Source organism: Leopardus geoffroyi, chromosome E2, assembly GCF_018350155.1.
Source record: "Leopardus geoffroyi isolate Oge1 chromosome E2, O.geoffroyi_Oge1_pat1.0, whole genome shotgun sequence".
In the NCBI taxonomy this organism is placed as follows: Eukaryota; Metazoa; Chordata; class Mammalia; order Carnivora; family Felidae; genus Leopardus; species Leopardus geoffroyi.
The window spans coordinates 1,090,597-1,113,308 of record NC_059335.1 but is presented as its reverse complement, the minus strand read 5'-3'; the positions used below and the strand labels follow the sequence as shown (position 1 = coordinate 1,113,308).

General features: G+C 43.5%; 1 protein-coding gene and 1 long non-coding RNA gene across 4 annotated transcripts in view; one reads left to right on the top strand and one right to left on the bottom strand.

Annotated features, from left to right (window-relative positions):
• The window catches only part of LOC123577872 (zinc finger protein 304-like), a 573,883-nt gene extending 568,409 nt beyond the window's left edge, over positions 1-5,474 (top strand). For all 3 annotated transcript variants that reach the window (XM_045440217.1, XM_045440216.1, XM_045440215.1), the window contains exons 2-3: positions 1,643-1,769; positions 3,063-5,474. In XM_045440217.1, coding sequence (XP_045296173.1) covers positions 1,643-1,769; positions 3,063-4,555 — 1,620 coding nt within the window. In that variant the 3' untranslated portion in view covers positions 4,556-5,474. The remainder of the gene's footprint in view (positions 1-1,642; positions 1,770-3,062) is intronic.
• Positions 1,669-22,344, bottom strand: LOC123577973. Its single transcript, XR_006702185.1, has 3 exons — positions 22,332-22,344; positions 18,706-18,711; positions 1,669-1,776 (listed from the first exon to the last, which is right to left on the bottom strand). It is a non-coding gene; the product is annotated as an uncharacterized LOC123577973 (long non-coding RNA).
• Positions 22,345-22,712: the final 368 nt, after the last annotated feature.

Here is a 22,712-nt window from a genome sequence, read left to right as displayed (position 1 = left end):
GTGGGCCACTGATGGAGCCGGGCTTTGGATGAGGGTTAGGTGGACCCAGGAAGGTTGTGGTTGCTTTGGGGACAGGAAGTACAGCACCTAGTGGGACAGGGCTGCGGGTATCTGAGACCCCCAAGTCTGAGGCCAGGAACAGACCCCAGCAGTGAAGCCGTCATAGGAGGATTAGGGCCTGTGACTTTGTGCGAGTCCTGGGAAGTCAATAGCAGTATTCAGTCCTGTTTGAATTTGCAGAGCATCCCGTGGATGCTGTCGTCGGTTGTGGTGCAAGGCCTGAATCTAGGATCCAATACTGTGTGCTGTGTCCAGGAACCATGGGGGCCTCAGACGGCCAGCGTGCTGCTTCCCCTCCCCACTCTGCTCCCACAAGTAAGATCTCCCAACCAAACAGCGTTTTTATCCAGGGATCAGGAGCAGTTCCTGTGTAGCCCTCTAGTTGGTTTCAGTTCCCTACCTGCCCGTGGAGTCACTCAAATCAGTCAGTGACCTCTTCCCACAGGAAACAGGGCACCTCTTTCTACTGCTGTAACAAAGCTTGGATCTCACAACCACTGGCTGTTGGCTCTTTCCCAGAGTGCAGCCCCCGTGTGTCGCGTTGTTGCATCCACACGACTCCTGAGACAGAATGCTACGGGCACCAGTGACAGTCACAACAAAGTTTATTACAATGAGAGGCAAGGCCAACCGATCGGGACCAACACTCTTGATAAGAGTGCGGCCCCAAACAGCCGGGGTACAGTTTTTATAACCGATCACATCATTTTATCATCACCTGGGAACAGAACAAAGAAACAGTTTCCAGATGAGTTAGAAACAGTTGCCTAATGAGGTGTTTACTTTAGACTTTCTGCCTCTAAGTTGCAACCAGTGGATCTCCTTGACCCTGCCTCTGATGCTCTTTTCTTTGAACTTTTGTTTCCTTAATTGGTGAAGCCTAATTTACAAGAGTATGAGGCGTCGTTTACCAGAGCAAAGCAAGGCTGTTATCTCTTAACCTTCAGTGTCAACACAAAGCTGTTATTTTTCAAGCTAAGCATTAGCCCTACACTACAATTTAACCCTTACAGCATGTGGCGGCCCCCTCTCCCAGACTGTGACTGTATATGGTTAGAAAACTGTAGGTGTCATCTGTCCGGTGGTAGGCGCCCTGTGTTTGCCATCCCCATAACCCTAGCACACAACCCCGTGGTGGAGATACCGTAATACACAGTAGTGAGGCCAAAGAGACGCCTAAGGTGTGTGGGGCAGCAAGCCGGTGGTGGCTGTGTCTGGGAATGCGAGGGATGTGCAGCCTCGAGAGTGATGTGTACTTGCAGAGCGTGTATGCCTAGTGCCCCAGGGCCCTGGTATTGAGAATTACCTGATTTGTCCGTATCAGGGGACTGCTTAGCAGAAATGAGTGAATGCTTCTGTGCCAGACCCTTGTTTGCTACTTTTTTATCCTCATCTGCTCATCGCTGGTGCCTGTAATCACTGGGCCTGTGAGGAGACAGTGGCACCAGCGGTGCTGGGGCCTGGCTTCTCTTCTGTGTTGGATGCTCGGGAGGAAGATGGGTGAGGGGTAGATGTGTGGGGGATGGATTGCCATCTTTGGGGGAGAGGCTGTTCATGGTTTCATCTGTCTCCATCTTGCCAGGGCACTGTGACCTTTGAGGATGTGGCCGTGTACTTCTCCAGGGAGGAATGGGGTCTCCTTGAGGAGGCTCAGAGACGCCTGTACCAGGATGTGATGCTGGAGAACTTGGCACTTGTAACCTCCCTGGGTAAGGTCTGCACACCCCCCTCTGCCCTGAGCTAGCCTCTCCCTTTCCCTTTTTCCCCCAAGGGCAGGTCTGCCCTCCCATCAGGACCACGACCGCTGCTTCCTTCCCCACTTTCTTGAGTAGGCAGTGTGGTTGGCTGGGCTGAGGTATGTGCACTGCCTACTCCTTGAGCAGCCCCAACACCTGCTACTGCTAAGCCTCTCAGGGAAAGAACCAGGGTCAGGAGTGTTCCAGTCACTTTGCTTGCCCTCTCCCTGCCAGGTGACTCTTCTAGTTACAAAGCACCTGAGAAGCCCAGGTTCTGCTTTTTTCTTCTGGCTAACATTTCCTCATTCCTGCTTGGGCCAGAGGTTGCCATCACTGACCTCATCGCTGTTACGTAGGCCATGGTGTGTTCTTGCAGGACCCTCCTTGGAGGTTCTCTTTATGATGCTTAACTTTTCTTTCCCTGGTGCTGCTGTGCACTGAGCTGTGCTTGGTCAGTGCTGGCTGCTCACCTCCTGTCTTCCCCTCGGTACTCGCATCATCCAGGTGCCACATAGTTGCCCATCTTAGGGGCGGGGGAGGGGCGGGAGAGCCTGTTGTGGTTCACAGAAGAGATATGAACCCAACTAAAGCAGGCTGGGCTCAGAGGGAGCCTGGCTGTGAACAGTGACACACCTGGGAAAGGACAGGACCCCAGGGCTGTGTACATGTCATACCAGAAACTTACTCCGTGGGACTGGTCTTTCGTTGGTAATGCCAGTGGCACCCACACTTCCTATGTGCCTTTCCTTCCCCATTCTTCACACTGAGGTGACTGGTCAACTGCTACTCAGCACTATACTCTTGCTTCCCACCCCGGGCTCATCTGTACCTCTCTGGACTCCTCATCTTGACCGGTTTTGTCACTGCTCTATTTGGGGTGCTCTCCATATCGGTTCCTGTGGACCGTGTCCTGAGGTGCACGTAGATTCTTCAACAGCCCTTGCATGCCAGCTTCTCTTTCACTGTTGAGTTTTCCTGGGCCCGAACACACCCTTTTGCCCAGCAGACTAGGTCCTGTTGAAAGTTATTTGTAGACCCTGCCTGTCCTCAGTGTTGTTGATTTCACCTCATGAGGCCCCCCCCACCCCCATTTTGTGATCATTAGTGGCCCGGTACTGCTAAGCGGCCTCATCCTCAGCCTGAACTTGAACCTCTTGTCCTATGAGCAATCTCATGGACTCGTGTCTGGGTTTGTTAGACACACATGTGTGGGGCTGCCCACCCACAAAAGTCACTGTGTGCTTCACCAGCATTTCCTGCTTTCAGGCTGTCAGCATGGAGCAGAGAATGAGGAGGCACCTTCTGAGCAGAGCGTTTCTGTAGAAGGAGCGTCACATGTCAGGACTCCCAAGGCAGGTCTTTCTCCCCAGAAGGCCAGCCCCTGTGAGGTGTGTGCTCCAGTCTTGGAAGACAGTTTCCAGTTGGCTGAGCACCAGGAAACCCAGTTCGATGAGAAATTGTACACTGCTGGGACACATGGGAAAAGAGTCTATTTCAGCGGAAACCTTCAGCAGCAGCAGAAGGAGCACACTGGAGATCAGCCCTTCAGAAGCAGCGCGAGTGGAGCTTCGGTGGCAAAGAGCTGCAGACGGCATGTGTCAGGGAAGCCCTTGATCTGTGGGGAGACTGAGAGGGACTTCCTGGTCAGCTCGGGATTCCTCCAGCAACAGGCCACACACACCGGGGAGAAGTCAAACAATGGAACTGAGTGTGGGGCAGCCTTCCACAAGGGAAAAACTCAACACCACTGGGGAGACTGCACAGAAGCTCTCAGCAACCAACACACATTTGTTCATCACCAGAGAGTCCTTCCCGGGGAAAGATGTTACATGTGCAGTGAGTGTGGGAAATCTTTTAGCCATAACTCTAGCCTCATTAAACACCAGAGAGTTCACACCGGAGAAAGGCCTTATGCGTGTGGGGAATGTGGGAAGTCCTTTAGCCAAAGCTCCAACCTCTTTCAACATCGGAGAGTTCACACTGGAGAAAGGCCCTATGAGTGCAGTGAATGTGGGAAATCTTTTAGCCAAAGTTACAGCCTGAATAACCATCGGAAAGTTCATACCGGAGAAAGGCCTTTTGAGTGTGGAGAATGTGGCAAATCATTTAGTCAAAGATCCAACCTCATTCAGCATCGGAGAATTCACACTGGAGAAAAGCCTTATGAGTGCAGTGAATGTGGGAAGTCCTTTAATCAAAGCTCTGCACTCCTGCAACACCATACTGTTCACACTGGAGAAAGACCCTATGAGTGCAGTGAATGTGGGAAATCCTTTACCTACAGTTCCAGCCTCTTAAAACACCAGAAGGTCCACACTGGATCAAAGCCTTATGAGTGTAGTGAATGTAGGAAATCTTTTAGCCAAAATTGCAGCCTTGTTCTACATCTGAGAGTTCACACTGGAGAAAGGCCTTATGAGTGCAGCAAATGTGGGAAATCTTTTAGCCAAAGCTCTGCGCTCCTTAAACACCAGAGAGTTCACACTGGAGAAAGGCCCTATGAGTGCCGTGAATGTGGGAAGTCCTTTAGGCGAAGCTCCAACTTCAGTGACCATCGAAGGGTTCACACTGGAGAAAGGCCATATAAGTGCAACCAGTGTGAGAAATCCTTTAGTAAAAGCTCTGGCCTCACTCGACACCAGAGAGTTCATACTGGATTGGGCCTTATGAGTGTCTTGAATGAGAAAGCCATTAGCCAAAGGCCTTACCTCATTGATTACCACAAAGTGCACATGGCAAAAAACAACTTAGTTGTGTAGCAAATGTGGTTCCTTGTTCAGTGTAACAGCACTCGAGGCGATCTCTTTTGAGGGTGCCATCTGCCTGTTGAGCCTCATGCATCCAGACATCAGAATAAATGGCGGGTATGTGGGAGCTGCATTGCATGTTTCAGCGTAGGCCCGTGTCAGGTTTTTATTACTGTTGATTCTGTAGCAGCAGCCATTCACCCCCGCCACATGGCAGGTGCCACATGTGTATCATTTCTCCATCTTGACATGTTCAGAGAAGTAAACCTTCCTGTTTTCCCATTTGTGGTAAATATGTGAGAAGCCAAAGTACTCATTCCTTTCTGTCTGATGACCCAGTTGTGGTCCAGAGGACTCCATCTGACTTTCCAAGTCACCTTTTTAGGGATGTTGTTGGTCTGGGGACTCTTGTGGAATTTTTAGCCTCCAAGTCACCAACCCAGGAACAGCCTGCCTCCGTCATTCTGGTTTGTGCTATAACAAAGGCCTTATTGTTTGAGTCGCCTTTATCTTGAGGGTTAGACTTACTCTTATGGGGTGGTTTCAGAACAGTGGAATGTTTGTGCACTTCAGGGGGATGGGATGACGGTAGTCCTCTCTCTAGTTTGGTCCTTGTTTGCATTGCTGCCCAAGACCTGTAAGGAAATTATGTCAGGTTTTGTGGCTGAATTGTAGCCTAGATATAGGACATTTTGTGGTGTTGGAGCTCACCCTGAAGAGGGGGCAGTTGTGACAACCTCTGGTACTTCTTGGAACCACATAAAATTGTTCTCTGCTTTGCAGGGGATACTGTATCGTGCTCAGCACTGGTGCAGGAATTCTGTACCCAGGTCCTGCAAACGAGTGACGTACCCTGATGTCCAGAATTCTGTGTGGTAGTGTCACTGGCTGAAAGACTATGGGGAAATTATCATTGTATACAAACAGTGGGTAAATAGAAGAGTGCAAGAGACTGCAACATCTGGTTGGAATGAGCCTCTTTTAAAAGGGCACCTGCCATTGTTCCAGGGACGCCTGGGTGGCTCAGTCAGTTAAGCGTCTGACTCTTTTTTTTTTTTTTTTTTAATTTTTTTTTTCAATGTTTATTTATATTTGGGACAGAGAGAGACAGAGCATGAACGGGGGAGGGGCAGAGAGAGAGGGAGACACAGAATCGGAAACAGGCTCCAGGCTCTGAGCCATCAGCCCAGAGCCCGACGCGGGGCTCGAACTCAAGGACCGCGAGATCGTGACCTGGCTGAAGTCGGACGCCTAACCGACTGCGCCACCCAGGCGCCCCAAGCGTCTGACTCTTGATTTCGGCTCAGGTCATGATTTCATGGTTCATGAGATTGAGCCCCGTGTCAGGCTGTGTGCTGACAGCAGGGAGCCTGCTTGGGATTCTCTCTCTCTCTTTCTCTCAAAAACAAAAACAAAAAGATGAAAAAATAAAAGGGTGCCTGCCATCATTCCAGTTGGTAAGGCTGTGAAGGATGAACAGGAACAGAAATTCTCAGATCCTCCCCGGGTAGGAGCACCTGGGTGGCACAGTCAGTTAAGCGTCCAACTCTTGGTTTCTGCTTAGGTCATGATCTCGTGGTTCGTGGGTTCAAGCTCCGCACTGGGCTCTGTGTTGCTGGTGCAGAGCCTGTTTGAGATTCTCTCTCCTCTCTCTCTCTCTGCCCTTCTGTGCTCTCTCAAAATAGATAAACTTAAAAAAAAAAAAAAAAGAAAGAAAAAGAAAAAAAATTCTCAGATCCTCCTGAAGTATGAGTCTTGTGTAGCTGAGGGCCTTGTCAGAAAATAATCTAATGGTTTTACAGATTCCTGTAGTTTGTCTGCATTGTTCACCTTAAAGCCATTGCTGCACAGGAGGGAAAACAAGAATAGAAAGAAGGAAGATCTCAGTCCAGCATTGTGGGCTTTGGTACCCAGCCTGCATTCCCGATCACTCAGGTGGAAATGGCTTTCGTTGCTCACTTATATATGTTGCCACTGAGGCAAGGTGCTGATCCCAAGGCATTACAAGGGATATGATGGGGTCAATATAGGTTGGCCAAATTTTATTTTTGGAAAACAGAAAGAAATTTTTTTATTATACTGTTAATGCCTTTTAGGTATGGTTAATAAACAATTGTCCATATTTAAAGTGTACCATTTGGTAAGTTTTGATATTCATATAAACCCATGAAACCATCATCACAATCATAACATTGTACATATGCACCACCCCATATTCATTCATGTCCTTTAATTATCTCTCTCTCTCCTCCAGGCAAACATTGGTTTTTACTTTCTTTTACAATAGATTCATTTGTATTTTCTGTATTTTATGTGATTGAGAATAAAATGTTTAAATTTTTTCCTCTGGGTGTCCTCATTTGGTATATTTATTTTGAGATTTGTCAGTGGGTCTGTGTAATTAGTTTTTTCTTTTAAGGGTCAAGAAATGTAATGTTCAGTGGACAAACCACTATTTCTTTATTCATTCATCTGTTTTAGATATTTGAGTTGTTTCCAGTTTTTGGCTTTATCGGTTGTTATAGACATTTGTTTGATTCTTACAGTTATGATTCTTTATACAGTATGTTTCATTTCTCTTGTGATAATACCTCAGAATGCAATGTGTGAGTTACAGGGCTGTGATTTTGGGGCTGTTAAATGTGGTCACTCTCAGGAGAACTCCTAAGTGTTAGCTCCCGATGAAAAGATGTGTTAGTTATGGGCTGAATTGTATGCTCCGAAGTTCATGTTGAAGTCCTAACTTCCAGTACCTCAGAATGTCATTGTATTTGGAAATAGGTCTTTTAAAAAAAGGTAAAATAAAGGCAATACGTGGACACTAATTCAGTGTGATGGTGTCATTAAGACTGGTGTAATTAGTACACAGGGGGAATACCATGTGAAGACACGGAGAAAATGCCACCTCTAAGCTAAGGAGAGAGGTCTCAGGAGACATCAATGCTGCTGACACCTTGATCCCAGATATCTAGCCTCCAGATTTGTGAAAAAATACATTTCTATTGTTTAAGCCACTCAGTCTGAAGTAATGCGTTATGGAGGCTTTAGAAAAGTCTTATGGGGTCCATCAGCATCTCAGAAGGAAAGGGTCTGCAGGTCTGTGCCCTAAGGACAGAGGGAGGAGGTGGATTAGGATCCTTAGAGTAGTTGGAACCAGAGGGAGGGGTGTGCTTGGGTTGGAACTAGGCCAGGAAGCAAGGAGGGTGCCGGGGGCCAGACTTCCTGAGACGCTGTGCCATGGGCTGCGAATTCCTCCATCCCCACCTTTCACTGGAGGTCATAAAGAGAAACTTTCTGTCCAGCCTCCCCCCAGGTTCAGTTTCCAGCCAGGTAAAATGGGGACAGTGAGCAGACCTGCCTCAGTGGCTATTTGAGGATGTAGAGAACTCATGGCCTAGGGAAGGGGCTCAGATGGAGAATCTGTTAGAGTGATGACTGTCCTAAGGGGTGGGGAGCAGAGGCAACAGTGCCTTTGGAGAGAGGGGCAGCAGACCGCTGCGGGAGAAAGTTGGGCAATTTATAACTGAGGGGTCTTGCAGGGGCTGAGGTTGAGGTGAAGGAGTAGGTGAGGTTCCCACCTGGCTCTCCTTGAAGCTCTGATCCCTACTAGATGGTCCTAAGCCACTGGGGACAAATAGGGACATGCAAACATCACCGTGGGGTCCTAGATAAGTGGTAGCCACACCTGAAGGGCCTTTGAACACCTTCAAGTGGATTTTAGTCAGCTTCTGCCCTCTGTGGGACTTGAATATGTTTTAGTTATTCTGTCTATTCGCAGGGTGGGTTAAAGCATTTCTTTGCTGAAAAGCTGATAGATTTTGTTTCCAACCCTGGGTTATCCCAATGTTTACATCTACATCAGATGATCGTGTCACACACTTTACAGGAACCATTATACAAGAACTCTGTAAGGCATCAGCCCTGACTCAGAAACAACAGTCTTTATCACTCACAATCTGGAAAAGTTAAAGGACCACTAGCATCGTTAACGTCAGCAAAACTTTCAGAACCTTTGAGCTCCCTTGCCAAAGGTATTCCCTGTAGCCCTTAGGGCCATGTAGTCCGCTCACTCACTTATCTCCCTATGAATTACTAACTAGAAGACCCATATGTCTAGGGATTTCACTCCCATCACTGGTTGCTGCTCTGCTATTTGCAGACACGGCAAAATATTACCAGGGACTCAGGTACTATATCCAGTCTTATCACCAACTCATTAAGGCCACCATCTGAAGATATGTTTTAAACAGCTTTTTCATGATCTTCAACTAATAGATTCCATCTATTGGAATAGACCTCAGAGAGTAACAGTTCTTGAATCTCATTGGAAGGAACCTATCAGGTGCTGTTAGCAACAAATAGAGCAATTAGGGGTGATTGGATGGCTCAGTCCATTAAGCACCTGACTCTTGGTTTCAGTTCAGGTCATGATCTTACAGTTTGTGGGCTCAAGCCCGGGTCAGGCTCCATGCTGACAGCATAGTGCCTGCTTGGGATTCTCTCTCCCTCTCTTTCTGCCCTTCCCACACACACACACATGCACGTTCTCTCTCTTTCTCTCTCAAATAAGTAAACTAAAAAAAAAAAAAAAAAAATAGAGCAGTGAAACTCCAGGGAGTCACTCTGGTTTAAGTTTCACAACTAAAGAAGAAATCCAGAATTCCACACAATTGGAAGGCTACTACAATCAGGACCTCAAACAGGATTTTAAGCTGATCTTCAGAAGCAGACAGGTGACCCAAGACCTTCAGAACAAACAAATGACTCCTTCCACTCAAGACCTCAGAGCAAGATATCTGCCAAATTCCTGTTTTGTTTTTTTAATCTGCTTGCCTATAATTGTTCCACTTCTCATTTTCTACAGACCCTTGTTGTCATCACCATTAATGGCCCTTTTACTCATTTCTTCCTTCCTATTATAAGCGTTAGGCCAGAACATACTCATTCTAACACCGATAATAGATTATCCCTAAAAGTAGCTACTGTCCTCAGTTTTACTGCCGGATTTGGCATTCATCACCATCCCACCATGATAAAACCTCTGGGCCATGCTGAAGTCTTGCCTTTTTAGACTGTAAGGCTTTACAACTCCTCTGCCTGCCTTTGAGAATATGCCAAAATGTGAGTGATGGTGTCTGACAACCTTGTTGCAGCAAGATCTGAATAGACGACCTTTGAGTATTCTCATTTGGCTGGTCTTCATCTATTTCCACAGCTCTTAGGATGTCTTCTTTAAACTGCTGTGTTTTAAATTGATTTGAAATAATTTTGTGTGATTTTACAAGGATTTATTAGTTCTAGTGTTAAGTTTACTTGTTGCATTTCATTTCCCATCTTAGGTTATTGACATTACAGCAATTGATGGATTTGCCTAAGAAGATACCCATATCTAAACATCTCTCAGGGAAGCAAGTTCCAGTCTAAATCACTTTAGAGCCTCTCCATATCAAGTATAGAAAGAGGGTCATTGGGGGCGCCTGGGTGGCGCAGTCGGTTAAGCGTCCGACTTCAGCCAGGTCACGATCTCGCGGTCCGTGAGTTCGAGCCCCGCGTCGGGCTCTGGGCTGATGGCTCAGAGCCTGGAGCCTGTTTCCGATTCTGTGTCTCCCTCTCTCTCTCTGCCCCTCCCCCGTTCATGCTCTGTCTCTCTCTGTCCCCAAAAAATAAATAAACGTTGAGAAAGAGGGTCATTGGTAAATCAGAACTGTACTTCCTTTTTGTCCTGCAAATAAACAGTATTGCAGGGTCCCCTTAAGAACTCTGGCATTGGGTAATTTATGATAAGCTTAAAACTTCCTCACTGGTGAATCCTCCTTAACCCTGTCCCTCTTTGCCCTATTTTTAGCCCTTCTTTCCTTTCTTTTCCTTCCCTCCACAGTATTCTGAGTTGGCTGAAATGCCTTTGTATCCCTGGAGTTTGTAACTTCCTTGTAGAGGAGAGACGTTTCTGGAAAATGGACATTCGACCTGGTTGTGTTGAAATCTGTGGCATTGGCAAAGACTTCCCAAATCCCAGATGGAAAAAGAAAAGTTTCTAAGTCATTTATTCTTCTCCTGTGTAAACATTCTCCAGGAATCAGACTATCTTTTGATTGAGCCAAGAGATGCAAAAACTGGTTGGAAAGAGTCCAGTAGACCTGAGTTAAAAATATTTCAAAATTAATGAAATTTTATTGTTTAAAAAACAAAAGAACTGAAAATGTTTTGAAACCTTTACAAAGGATACTTGATAATGTAAGAGAAAATTATTGTGCAAATGTAGCATAAAGGAAAGATAAATATTAATCTTCTAATGTTTTGAAAATGGTTGGCTCTTTATATTACTAAACGTAACCATGCTCAAAGCAGTTTTTTTAAAAAAATTGCTAAATTGTGATTTTGAATAATGACCTTGACCCCTAGGTTACCAAATAAGAAACAGGAGATCCTCAGAGCCTTTGTATAATATCACGTGATTTTATACATTGGTTAATGTATGTAGATGTTTACAAATTATATATTTTTAAAAATTCAGGGGCGCCTGGGTGGCTCAGTCGGTTAAGCGACCAACTTCTGCTCAGTCATGATCTCACGGTTCCTAAGTTCGAGCCCTGCGTCGGGCTCTGTGCTGACAGCTCAGAGCCTGGAGTCTGCTTTCGATTCTGGGTCTCCCCCTCTCTCTGCACCTCCCCTGCTCGTGCTCTCTCTCTGTCTCTCAAAAAATAAATAAATGTTAAAAAAATTTTTTAAGTTCATATATCCATATCAATTTGACTTTTTGAATCAATTAAACTGATTTAAAATTTTTATTTTTAGAAAAGGAACTACATGGGGTGCCTAGATGGCTCAGTCGGTTAAGCATCCGACTTTGGCTTGGGTCATGATCTCACGGTTCATGAATTCAAGCCCCACATTGGGCTATGGGCTGACAATGGAGGTTGCTTCGGGTTCTCTCTCTCATTCTCTCTGCTTCTCCCCCATGTTCTCTCTCTTTAAAAATAAATAAATAAACAAAAAAAAAAAAAAAAAAAGAAAAGGAACTACATCTTTTCACTGATTTTTACCAGGTAAAAAGTGTCACTGTATTGCAATCTATAAGATAAAGTTTAATTCCTAATGATTTCAAATATATAAATTACATCCACTGGGTTTAGGAGTCAATAAGTTATCATTTTCACAAAGTATTCTATCCTTCCAGTTCAGTGTCTGCAGATGAAGTATACTTCATTCTGTTCAGGCTTTTCTGTTTCCTGAATGGAAAACATGGAAAACATTTCCTCACATGGATTCCCAGGACCATTCCTGGTCAGACACTCCTGGAATACTCTTCCCAACACTCTACACTTAGTAAATCACTGCATAATAATCATTCCAGTCATAAAAATATATCCTCAAGGAATGTTTCCTTGAGCCCTCAGACTAAGTCAAGTACACTGGTTGTACTTTATCATATTCACCTAGTTGACCTTCCAGCATTCATAGTAATTTAAATTTTGTATTGATGTATGCATATAGACTGTGTACTAGCTAAACTATCTTTTTTGTTTGTTTTATTTTTTAATTTACATCCAAATTAGTTAGCATATAGTGCTATAATGATTTCAGGAGTACATTCCAGTGATTCATCCCCTATGTATAATACTCAGTGCTCATCCCAACGAGTGTCCTCCCTAAGGCCCTTACCCATTTAGCCAATCCCCCACTGAAAACCCCTCCAGCAACCCTCACTTTGTTCTCTGTATTTAAGAGTCTCTTATGTTTTGTCCCCCTCCCTGTTTTTATATTATTTTTGCTTCACTTCCCTTATGTTCATCTGTTTTGTATCTTAAATTCCTCATATGAGTGAAGTCATATGACATTGTCTTTCTCTGACTAATTTCGTTAGCATAATACCCTCTAGTTCCATCCATGTAGTTGCAAATGGCAAGCTTTCATTCCTTTCAATTGCCGAGTAATACTCCATTGTATATATATATACCACATCTTCTTTATCCATTCATCCACTGATGGACATTTGGGCTCTTTCCATACTTTGGCTATTGTTGATAGTTCTGCTATAAACCATGGGGTGTATGTGCCCCTTTGCAACAGCACACCTGTATCCCGTGGATAAATGCCTAGTACGGCAATTGCTGGGTCGTAGGGTAGTTCTATTTTTAGTTTTTTGAGGAACCTCCATACTGTTTTCCAGAGTGGCTGCACCCGTTTGCATTCCCACCAGCAGTGCAAAAGAGATCCTCTCTCTCTGCATCCTCACCAACATCTGTTGTTGCCTGAGTTGTTAATGTTAGCCATTCTGACAGGTGTGAGGTGATATCTCACTGTGGTTTTGATTTGTATTTCCCTGATGATGAGTAATGTTGAGCATTTTTTCATGTGTCAGTTGGCCAGATGGATGTCTTCTTTGGAGAAGTGTCTATTCATGTCTTTAGCCCATTTCGTCACTGGATTACTTGGTTTTTGGGTGTTGAGTTTGATAAATTCTTTTTTTTTTTTATTTAAATTTTTTTTTCAACATTTATTTATTTTTGGGACAGAGAGAGACAGAGCATGAACGGGGGAGGGGCAGGGAGAGAGGGAGACACAGAATCGGAAATAGGCTCCAGGCTCTGAGCCATCAGCCCAGAGCCCGACGCGGGGCTCGAACTCACGGACCGCGAGATCGTGACCTGGCTGAAGTCGGACGCTTAACCGACTGCGCCACCCAGGCGCCCTGAGTTTGATAAATTCTTTATAGATTTTGGATAGTAACCCTTTATCTGATACGCCATTTGTAAATATCTTCTCCCATTCTATTGGTTGCCTTTTAGTTTTGCTGATTGTTTCCTTCACTGTGCAGAAGCTTTTTGTCTTTTTTTTTTTTTTAATTTTTTTTTTCAACGTTTTTTTATTTATTTTTGGGACAGAGAGAGACAGAGCATGAACGGGGGAGGGGCAGAGAGAGAGGGAGACACAGAATCGGAAACAGGCTCCAGGCTCTGAGCCATCAGCCCAGAGCCTGACGCGGGGCTCAAACTCACGGAGTGCGAGATGGTGACCTGGCTGAAGTCGGACGCTTAACCGACTGCGCCACCCAGGCGCCCCAAGCTTTTTGTCTTGATGAGGTCCCAATAGTTAATTTTTGCTTTTGTTTCCCTTGTCTCAGGAAATGTGTTGAGTAAGAAGTTGCTGCAGCCAAGGTCATTGAGGTTGTTGCCTGTTTTCTCCTCTAGGATTTTGATGGCTTCCTGTCTTCCATTTAGGTCTTTCATCCATTTTGAGTTTATTTTTGTGTATGGTGTAAGAAAGTGGTCCAGGTTCATTCTTCTGCATGTTGCTGTCCAGTTTTCCCAGCACCACTTGCTGAAGGGACTGTTTTTATTCCACTGGATATTCTTTCCTGTTTTGTCAAAGATGAGTTGGCCATATGTCCGTGGGTCCATTTCTGGGTTCTCTATTCTGCTCCACTGATCTGAGTGTCTGTTCTTGTGCCAGTACCATACCGTCTTGATGATTACAGCTTTGTAGTATAGCTTGAAGTCCAGGACTGTGATGCCTCCTGCTTTGGTTTTCTTTTTCAAGATTGCTTTGGCTATTTGGGGTCATTTCTGGTTCTATACAAATTTTCAGATTATTTGTTCTAGCTCTGTAAAGAATGCTGGTGTTATTTTGATAGGGAGTGCATTGAATATGTAGATTGCTTTGGGTAGTATCGACATTTTAACAATATTTGTTCTTCGCATCCATGAGGATGGGATATTTTTCCATTTTTTTGTGTCTTCTTCAATTTCTTTCATAAGTTTCTGTAGTTTTCAGTACATAGATTTTTCACCTCTTTGGTTAGGTTCACTCCTAGGTATTTTGTGGGTTTTGGTGCAATTGTAAATGTGATCAATTCCTTGATTTCTTTTTCTGTTGCTTCATTACTGGTGTATAGGAATGCAACTGATTTCTGTGCATTGACTGGATATCCTGTGACTTTGCTGAGTTCATGGATCAGTTTTAGGAGTTGTTTGGGATGAATGTTTTGGGTTTTCCATATAAAGTACCATGTTGTCTGCAAAGAGTCGAAGTTTGCCTTTCAACTTGACAATTTGGATGCCTCTCATTCCCTTGTGTTCTCTGATTACTGAGGCTAGGACTTCCAATACTATGTTAAACAACAGTGGTGAGGGTGGACATCCCTGTCGTCTTCCTGAACTAGGAGGAAAGCTCTCAGTTTTTCACCCTTGAGGATGATATGAGCGGTGGGTCTTTCATATATGGCTTTTATCATCTTGAGCTATGATCCTTCTATGCCTACTTTCTTGAGGGTTTTTAATCAAAAACGATGCTGTATTTTGTCAAATGATTTCTCTCATCTATTGAGGGGATCTTGTGATTCTTTTCCTTTCTTTTATTGATGTGATGTATCACATTGATTATTTTATGGATATTGAACCAACCCTGCATCCTGGGTATAAATCCCACTTGGTCGTGGTGAATAATTCTTTTAATGTATTGTTGGATTCGGTTGGCTAGTATCTTGTTGAGGATTTTTACATCCATGTTCATCAGGGAAATTGGTCTGTAGTTCTCTTTTTCAGTGGGGTCTTTGTCTAGTTTTGGAATCAAGGTTAGGCTGGCCTCATCGAATGAGTTTGGAAGTTTTCCTTCCATTTCTATTTTTTGGAACAGCTTCAAAACATAGGTGTTAAATCTTCTTTAAATATCTGGTAGAATTCCCCCAGAAGGCCATCCAACCCTGGATTCTTGTTTTTTGGGAGATTTTTTCATTACTAATTTGATTTCTTTACTGGTTATGGGTCTGTTCAAATTTTCTATGTCTTATTGTTTCAGTTCTGGTAGTTTATATGTTTCTAGGAATTTGTCCATTTTTTCCAGATTGCCCAATTTATTGGCATGTAATTGCTCATAATATTCTCTTATTATTGTTTGTATTTCTGCAGTGTTGGTTGTGATCTCTCCACTTTCATTCTTGATTTCATTTATTTGGGTCCTTTCTTTCTTCTTTTTGACCAAACTGGCTAGGGGGGTTATCAATTTTGTTAATTCTTTCAAAGAACCAGCTCCTGGTTTCATTGATATGTCATACTGTTCTTGTTTTTGTTTGTTTGTTTGTTTGCTTGCTTGCTTATTTTCGATCACATTGATTTCTGCTCTAATCTTTATTATTTCCTGTCTTCTGCTGGTTTGGGTTTTATTTGCTGTTTTTTTTTGTTTTTTGTTTTTTTTCCAGTTCTTTAAGATGTAAGGTTGGGTTGTGTATCTGAGATCTTTTTGCTTTGTTTAGGAAGGCCTGGATTGCTATATACTTCCGTCTTATGACTGCCTTTGCTGTGTCCCAGAGGTTTGGGGCTGTGGTGTTATCATTTTCATTAGCTTCCATGGACTTTTTAATTTCCTCTTTAACTCTTGGTTAGCCCATTCATTTTCTAATAGGATGTTCTTTAGTCTCCAAGTATTTGTTATCTTTGCAAAGTTTTTCTTCTGGTTAATTCTGAGTTTCATAGCATTGTGGTCTGAAAACGTGCACGGTATGATCTCATTCTTTTTGTACTTGTTGAGGGCCACTCACTCAATTTGTGTCCCACTATGTGATCAGTTCTGGAGAATGTTCCATATGCACTGGAGAAGAATGTGTATTCTGCTGCTTTAGGGTGAAATGTTCTGAATGTATCTATTAAGTCCATCCGGTCCAGTGTGTCATTCAAGGCCGTTGTTTCCTTGTCGATTTTCTGTTTAGATGATCTGTCTATTGCTGTAAGTGGGGTGTTGAAGTCCCCCACTATCATGATATTATTGTCAATGAGTTTCTGTATGTTTGTGACTAATTGATTTATATATTTGGGTGTTTACACGTTTGGAGCATAAATGTTTACAGTTGTTAGATCTTTTTGGTGGATAGACCCCTTAAGTGTGATATAATGCCATTCTTCATCTCTTGTTACAGTCTATATTTTAACATCTAGATTGTCTGATATGTCTACTCCAGCTTTCTTTGATGACTATTAGCATGATAGATGGTCCTCCATCCCCTTACTTTCAATCTGAAGGTGTCTTTAGGTCTAAAATAGGTCTCTTGTAAACAGCATATAGCTGGGTCTTGTTTTCTTGTCCATTCTGTTATGCTGTGTCTTTTTATTAGAGTGTTTAGTCCATTAACACATATAGTGAGTACTGAAAGATAAGAATTTATTGCCATTATGATCCTTGTAGAGTTGGAGTTTCTGGTGGTGTTTTCTGGTCCTTTCTAGTCTTCGTTGCTTTTGGTCTTTTAATTTTTTTTCTTTTCTCCCCTCTGAGAGTTCCCCTTAACATTTCTTGCAGGGCTGGTTTAGTGGTCATGAACTCCTTTAGTTTTTGTCTGGGAAAATTTTAATCTCTCCTATTTTTTTTTTTTAATTTTTTTTTTCAACGTTTATTTATTTTTGGGACAGAGAGAGACAGAGCATGAACGGGGGAGGGGCAGAGAGAGAGGGAGACACAGAATCGGAAACAGGCTCCAGGCTCTGAGCCATCAGCCCAGAGCCCGACGCGGGGCTCGAACTCACGGACCGCGAGATCGTGACCTGGCTGAAGTCGGACGCTTAACCGACTGCGCCACCCAGGCGCCCCTAATCTCTCCTATTTTGAATAATAGCCTTGCTGGATAAAGAATTCTTGACTGCATATTTTTCCAATTCAACACCTTTAATATATCCTGCCACTCCCTTTCTGGCCTGCCAAGTGTCTGTGGGTATGTCTGCTCTGAACCTGATCTGTCTTCCCTTGTAGTTTAAGGACTTTTTTCCCCTTGCTTTTATGATTCTTTCCTTGCCTGAGTATTTTGTGAATTTGACTATGATATGCCTTGTTGGTGGTTGGGTTTTGTTGAATCTAATGGGAGTTGTCTGTGCTTCCTGGATTTTGATGTCTGTGTCTTTCCCCAGGTTAGGAAAGTTTTCTGCTATGATTTACTCACATAAACCTTCTACCCCTTTTTCTCTCTTTTCATCTTCTGGGACCCCTATGATTTGGATGTTATTCCTTTTTTAATGAGTCACCGAGTTCTCTAATTCTTATATTGTGCTCTTTTGCCTCTTTTTTTCTGCTTCATTATTCTCCATAATTTTGTCCTCTATGTCACTGATTGACTGCCCTGCTTCATCGATCAAGCCACCATGCCATTATAGTATTTTTAATTTTATCCTGAGTAGATTTTACTTCTCATATATCCACGGAGAGGGATTCTATGCTTTTTTTCAACCCCAGCTAGTATTCTTATTATCATGATTCTAAATTCTGGTTCAGACACCTTGCATGTATCTGTTTTGATTAAGTCCCTGGCTGTGATTTCTTCCTGTTGTTTCTTTTGGGGTGAAATCCATCATTTCATCATTTTGAAGGAAGATAAAGAATTTTTAAAAAATGAAAGTTAAAAACAAAACACACAAAAAATCAAATAAAGGATACTAGCTCCCAGGTGTGTTTTGGTCTGGTTGTTGAAGGAACCTTGATAGAGTAGAGAAAAAAGGGAAAGAAAAGAAAAGGGTGGAAAAGAGGAAAAAAAGGAAAAGGTTTGAAAATTTTTAAAAATGAATACAATAAAAACAATAAAATGTAATTATGAAACTAAAATAGAATTTAAAACATTTACAAAAAAGTTTAAAATATAGTAGGAAAAATTATGTCTTTTTTAAATAAAAACAGACGATGAAAATAAAATTTTTCTCTTTATGTATTCAAGAATAAGAAAAGGAAAAGAAAAAAATTGAATAGATGGACCAGTGAACAGACTGAAATACCATTGAAATTACATCGATTTCTCCTAGAAGTCAAACTGTGAAGCACTTTATAGTCTGTAAACTAAGCAGGTGGAGAGACTCGTGTTCTTGAAGAGCTCGGTTGGCCCAATTGGGTGGGGCCGAGTGTAACAGCTTCATTCTCCCCACTAGATGGCGCTGCTTAGCTGATTTTTGTGGCGGACGTAGGCGTGCGCGTGCGCGCGCCCGCGCGCATGCCCGGGAGGTGCGAAAATGGCGTCACCCAGATTTCCAGTCTCTAGTATCAGAAGTCTGTGCTTTCGCCTCCTGGCAATTAAGTACTCCTTTGTTTCCTGCATCCGTCCGCTGCCCGCTTTAACGCTGTCCGTGACCAAGCCATCAGGCTGCCAGGCGGTACTTCCCTCCTGAGTTTTATCTCAGATGCAGCTTTTTCCCGACCCCTCACTTCTGAGGGACTGTGGCTTTGACCCGCTCAAACCTTCTGGGGGAGCGTCTCACCGAGCAATGGCCAGTGCCGGCCACACCCAAGAACATTCGTGGGACCGTGCCACTGCCAATGCCCAGAGACTGTGGCCTGGTGCCAGGCCGCCCCAGAAAAAGTTCCCGTGCTTGTGCAGCAGCAACGTTTCAGGGACTATGGGAACTTACAACACACATCTGGTACCAGGCTTCATTCACCCTTAACGGCCTTGTTGCAGCACCAGCAAATGTGGCTGTTCTCCCGGGTCTGCAGGCACCTTTGCCTGTGGGGAGTGCTTCCAGCAGGGGAAACGTCTCCCATGTGGCCTGAGGACCCTCCCTGGATCTCACTCTGCTCCTGGGGATTCACCCTTCCCACCAGAACACCGCCAGGTAACGAGCTGATGAGTTTCACTCTGCGCTCCCCTGTTTATAGCATCTTAATGGAATTTAAGCCCTCTCCTTTCTCCTTTTTTGCTTCAGTCCCTTGCAGTCCCTTTCTCCTTTCTTTTTTCTTTCCGTCCACCTGCTTTTTATGGGGGGGGGGAATGCTTTTCCTGTACTCTCTCCCTGTCTCTGTCCTCTCTCCACAAAAAGAGCTCCCTACCCTCTTCGGCTTCTCTCTCCCCCAGTTCACCTCTCCACACCACGTACCTGTTGAATTCAAGTTGTGCAAGTTGTGTTAATCCTCACATCAGTTTTGTAGGTGTGCAAGATGGTTTGGTGTGGATCTAGTTGCATTTCGGGGAGGAGAGATGCAAAAATAAGTTCCACGCTGCTCCGCCATCTTGGCCCACTCATGTGTTGCACTTTCATACTTGGTTAAGATTTAAACTATCATTTTAAAAATTAATACAGGGATGCCATGCTGGCTCAGTCAGTGGAGCATGTGACTCTTGATATCAGGGTTGTGAGTTCGAGCCCCATATTGGGTGTATAAATTACTTAAAATAAATGAAGAAAATGTTTAAAAAAATTTAATGTATTTATTTTATTTATTTTTAATTTATCTACTAATATACATCCGAGTTAGTTAGCATATAGTACAGCAATGATTTCAGGAGTAGATTCCTTAATGCCCCTTGTCCATTTAGCCCATCCCCCCCCCCCACAACCCCTCCAGCAACCCTCTGTTTGTGTTCTATATTTAAGACTCTCTTATGTTTTGTCCCCCTCCCTGTTTTTATATTATTTTCGCTTCGCTTCCCTTATGTTCACCTATTTTGTATCTTAAACTCCTCATGTGAGTGAAATCATATGATATTAGTCTTTCTCTGACTAATTTAGCTTAGCATAATACCTCCACCTCCATCCACGTGGTTGCAAATGGCAAGATTTCATCCTTTTTGATTGCCGAGTAATACTCCATTGTATATATATACTACATCTTCTTTATCCATTCATCTGTCGATGGATATGTGGGTTCTTTCCATACTTTGGCTATTGTTGATAGTGCTGCTATAAACATGGGGGTGTATGTGCCCCTTTGAAACAGCACACTTGTATCCTGTGGATAAATATCTAGTAGTGCAATTGCTGGGTTGTAGGATAGTTCTATTTTTAATTTTTTGAGGAACCTCCATACTGTTTTGCAGAGTGGCTGCACCTGTTTGCATTCTCACCAGCAGTGCAAATGAGATCCTTTTTCTCCGCATCCTCACCAACATCTGTTTTTGCCTGAGTTGTTAATGTTAGCCATTCTTACAGGTGTAAGGTGATATCTCATTGTGGTTTTGATTTGTATTTCCCTGATGATGAGTGACATTGAGCATCGTTTCATGTGTCTGTTGGCCATCTGGATGTCTTCTTTGGAGAAGTGTCTTTTGCCCATTTATTCACTGGATTATTTGTTTTTTGGGTGTTGAGTTTGATAAGTTATTTATAGATTTTGGAGATTAACCCTTTATCTGATATGTCATTTTCAAGTATCTTCTCCCACTCTGTTGCCCTTTAGTTGTGCTGATTGTTTTCTTTGCTATGCAGAAAATTTTATCTTGATGAGGTCCCAATAGTTGATTTTTGCTTTTGTTTCCCTTGCCTCCAGAGATGTGTTAAGTAAGAAATTGCTGTGGCCAAGATCAAAGAGGTTGTTGCCTGTTTTCTCCTCTAGGATTTTGATGGCTTCCTGTCTTATGTTTAGGTCTTTCATTGATTTTTTTTTGAGGGGTGTGTGTGTGTGTGTGTGTGTGTGTATGGTATAAGAAAACTGTCCGTGTTCATTTTTCTGCATGTCACTGTCCAGTTTTCCCAGCACCATTTGCTGAAGAGACTGTCTTTATTCTATTGGATATTCTTTCCTGCTTTGTCAAAGATGAGTTGGCCATCCAATTGGGGGTCCAATTCTGGGTTCTCTATTCTGTTCCATTGATCTGTCTTTTTTTGTGCCTGTACCATACTGTCTTGATGATCATAGCTTTGTACTACAGCTTGAAGTTCCGGATTGTGATGCCTCCTGCTTTGGTTTTCTTTTTCAAGATTACTTTGGCTATTTGGGGTCTTTTGTAATTCCATACAAATTTTAGGATTGTTCCTTTTAGCTCTGTGAAGAATGCTGGTGTTATTTTGATAGGGATTGCTAAAAAATTGTTTTAATTAATCCAGGGCTCAGATGCCACCAATTATAAAAGAGACCATTATTTTATAGGAAACTCAGAAAGAAAATTGCTGTGATGAGGTGTCTTCATGATAGTTTTACTGATGCAGAAGTCAGCTACAGTCTAACGTTACTTTCAGATTGCTTACTTTTTTAAGGACTTGACACTTTCTCCCTTTGTCATGTGTCTCACATGGAGCAAAGGACTGAGTCAAAACTCAGCCACAAGTGCAAGATGCTATTTGGTATATGATGCAGCCCAATTTCTGAGTTGTTAGACTATGTGTGTGTCCTAAGATCATTGCAATGTATGTCAACCCCTGGAAAGACTGGGGCCCCTGGTCAGTCAAATGTATTGCACCATTGAATTACCTAGAAGTCCCTGTTCATAGTAGAGGCTTAGCCTTACATAATGGATGAATGGACATATGCATGTGTTGCAGAGAATCCAAACCACCGGACCTCATGAGAAATGTAGAGAAATTACCTTTTGCCCCAGCAGGGAACAGCCAGGGTTGTTGTTCCTGATGAGCACAAAGAGGCTAACCATGTGGAGGAACATGTTTCCTTAAGTGCAGTGGTGTTTATCAACCAAACTTTGGGTTATCAAATAGCCCCTTATAAACTACCAAGATGGAAGACAGGGGGAAGGTGACAGAGATGCACACCAGCGTCCAGATGGTTTGGTTGGCTGTGGTGTCAGGGGAGTGTCAGGTGGCATGAATACATTATTCTTGCCTCTTGTGCCCAGAGTGGGGCTCGCCATGGAGCCACTAGCCCAGGCCATGAGACCCAAAGACACAACATCAATGAAGCAGAGCATGAACACATAATGTATTTTTATGTAATAAGGAAAGAACCATTTTCCCTGTCGAAGGAGGGAACCAAAGTATTTCACCCCAAAACAAGCCACTTTGGCATATCGAATTTTTTAAAATTCTTTTAACGTTTTCTTTATTTTTGAGGGAAGAAACAAAGTGTGAGTGGGGGAGGGGCAGAGAGAGAGGGAGACACAGAATCGGAAGCAGGTTGTCAGCACAGAGCCTGAAGCGGGGCTCAGACCCATGAACCATGAGATCACGACATGAGCTGAAGTCTGACACTTAACCGACCAAGCCACCCAGGCGCCCTGGTATATTGATCATTTTTCATTCAAAGCACTTAAGAAACAATGGGCACAAGGACACTGACTCTTCTGTTAATTCCCTGAAAGAAGGTAAAACTCCCACGCAGAAGGTGCCCTCTCTGGACCAGGAAGAAAGAAGACATTCTCATCGACCCAGAGAAGGCACCAGAACACCTACCCACAAGACTTCACTACATTAGTCTCCTCCCATGTTTCCTTTCTCACAAATGCCAGCCCTGGAACCCTAAAACTGCTCCTTTTTCTCTC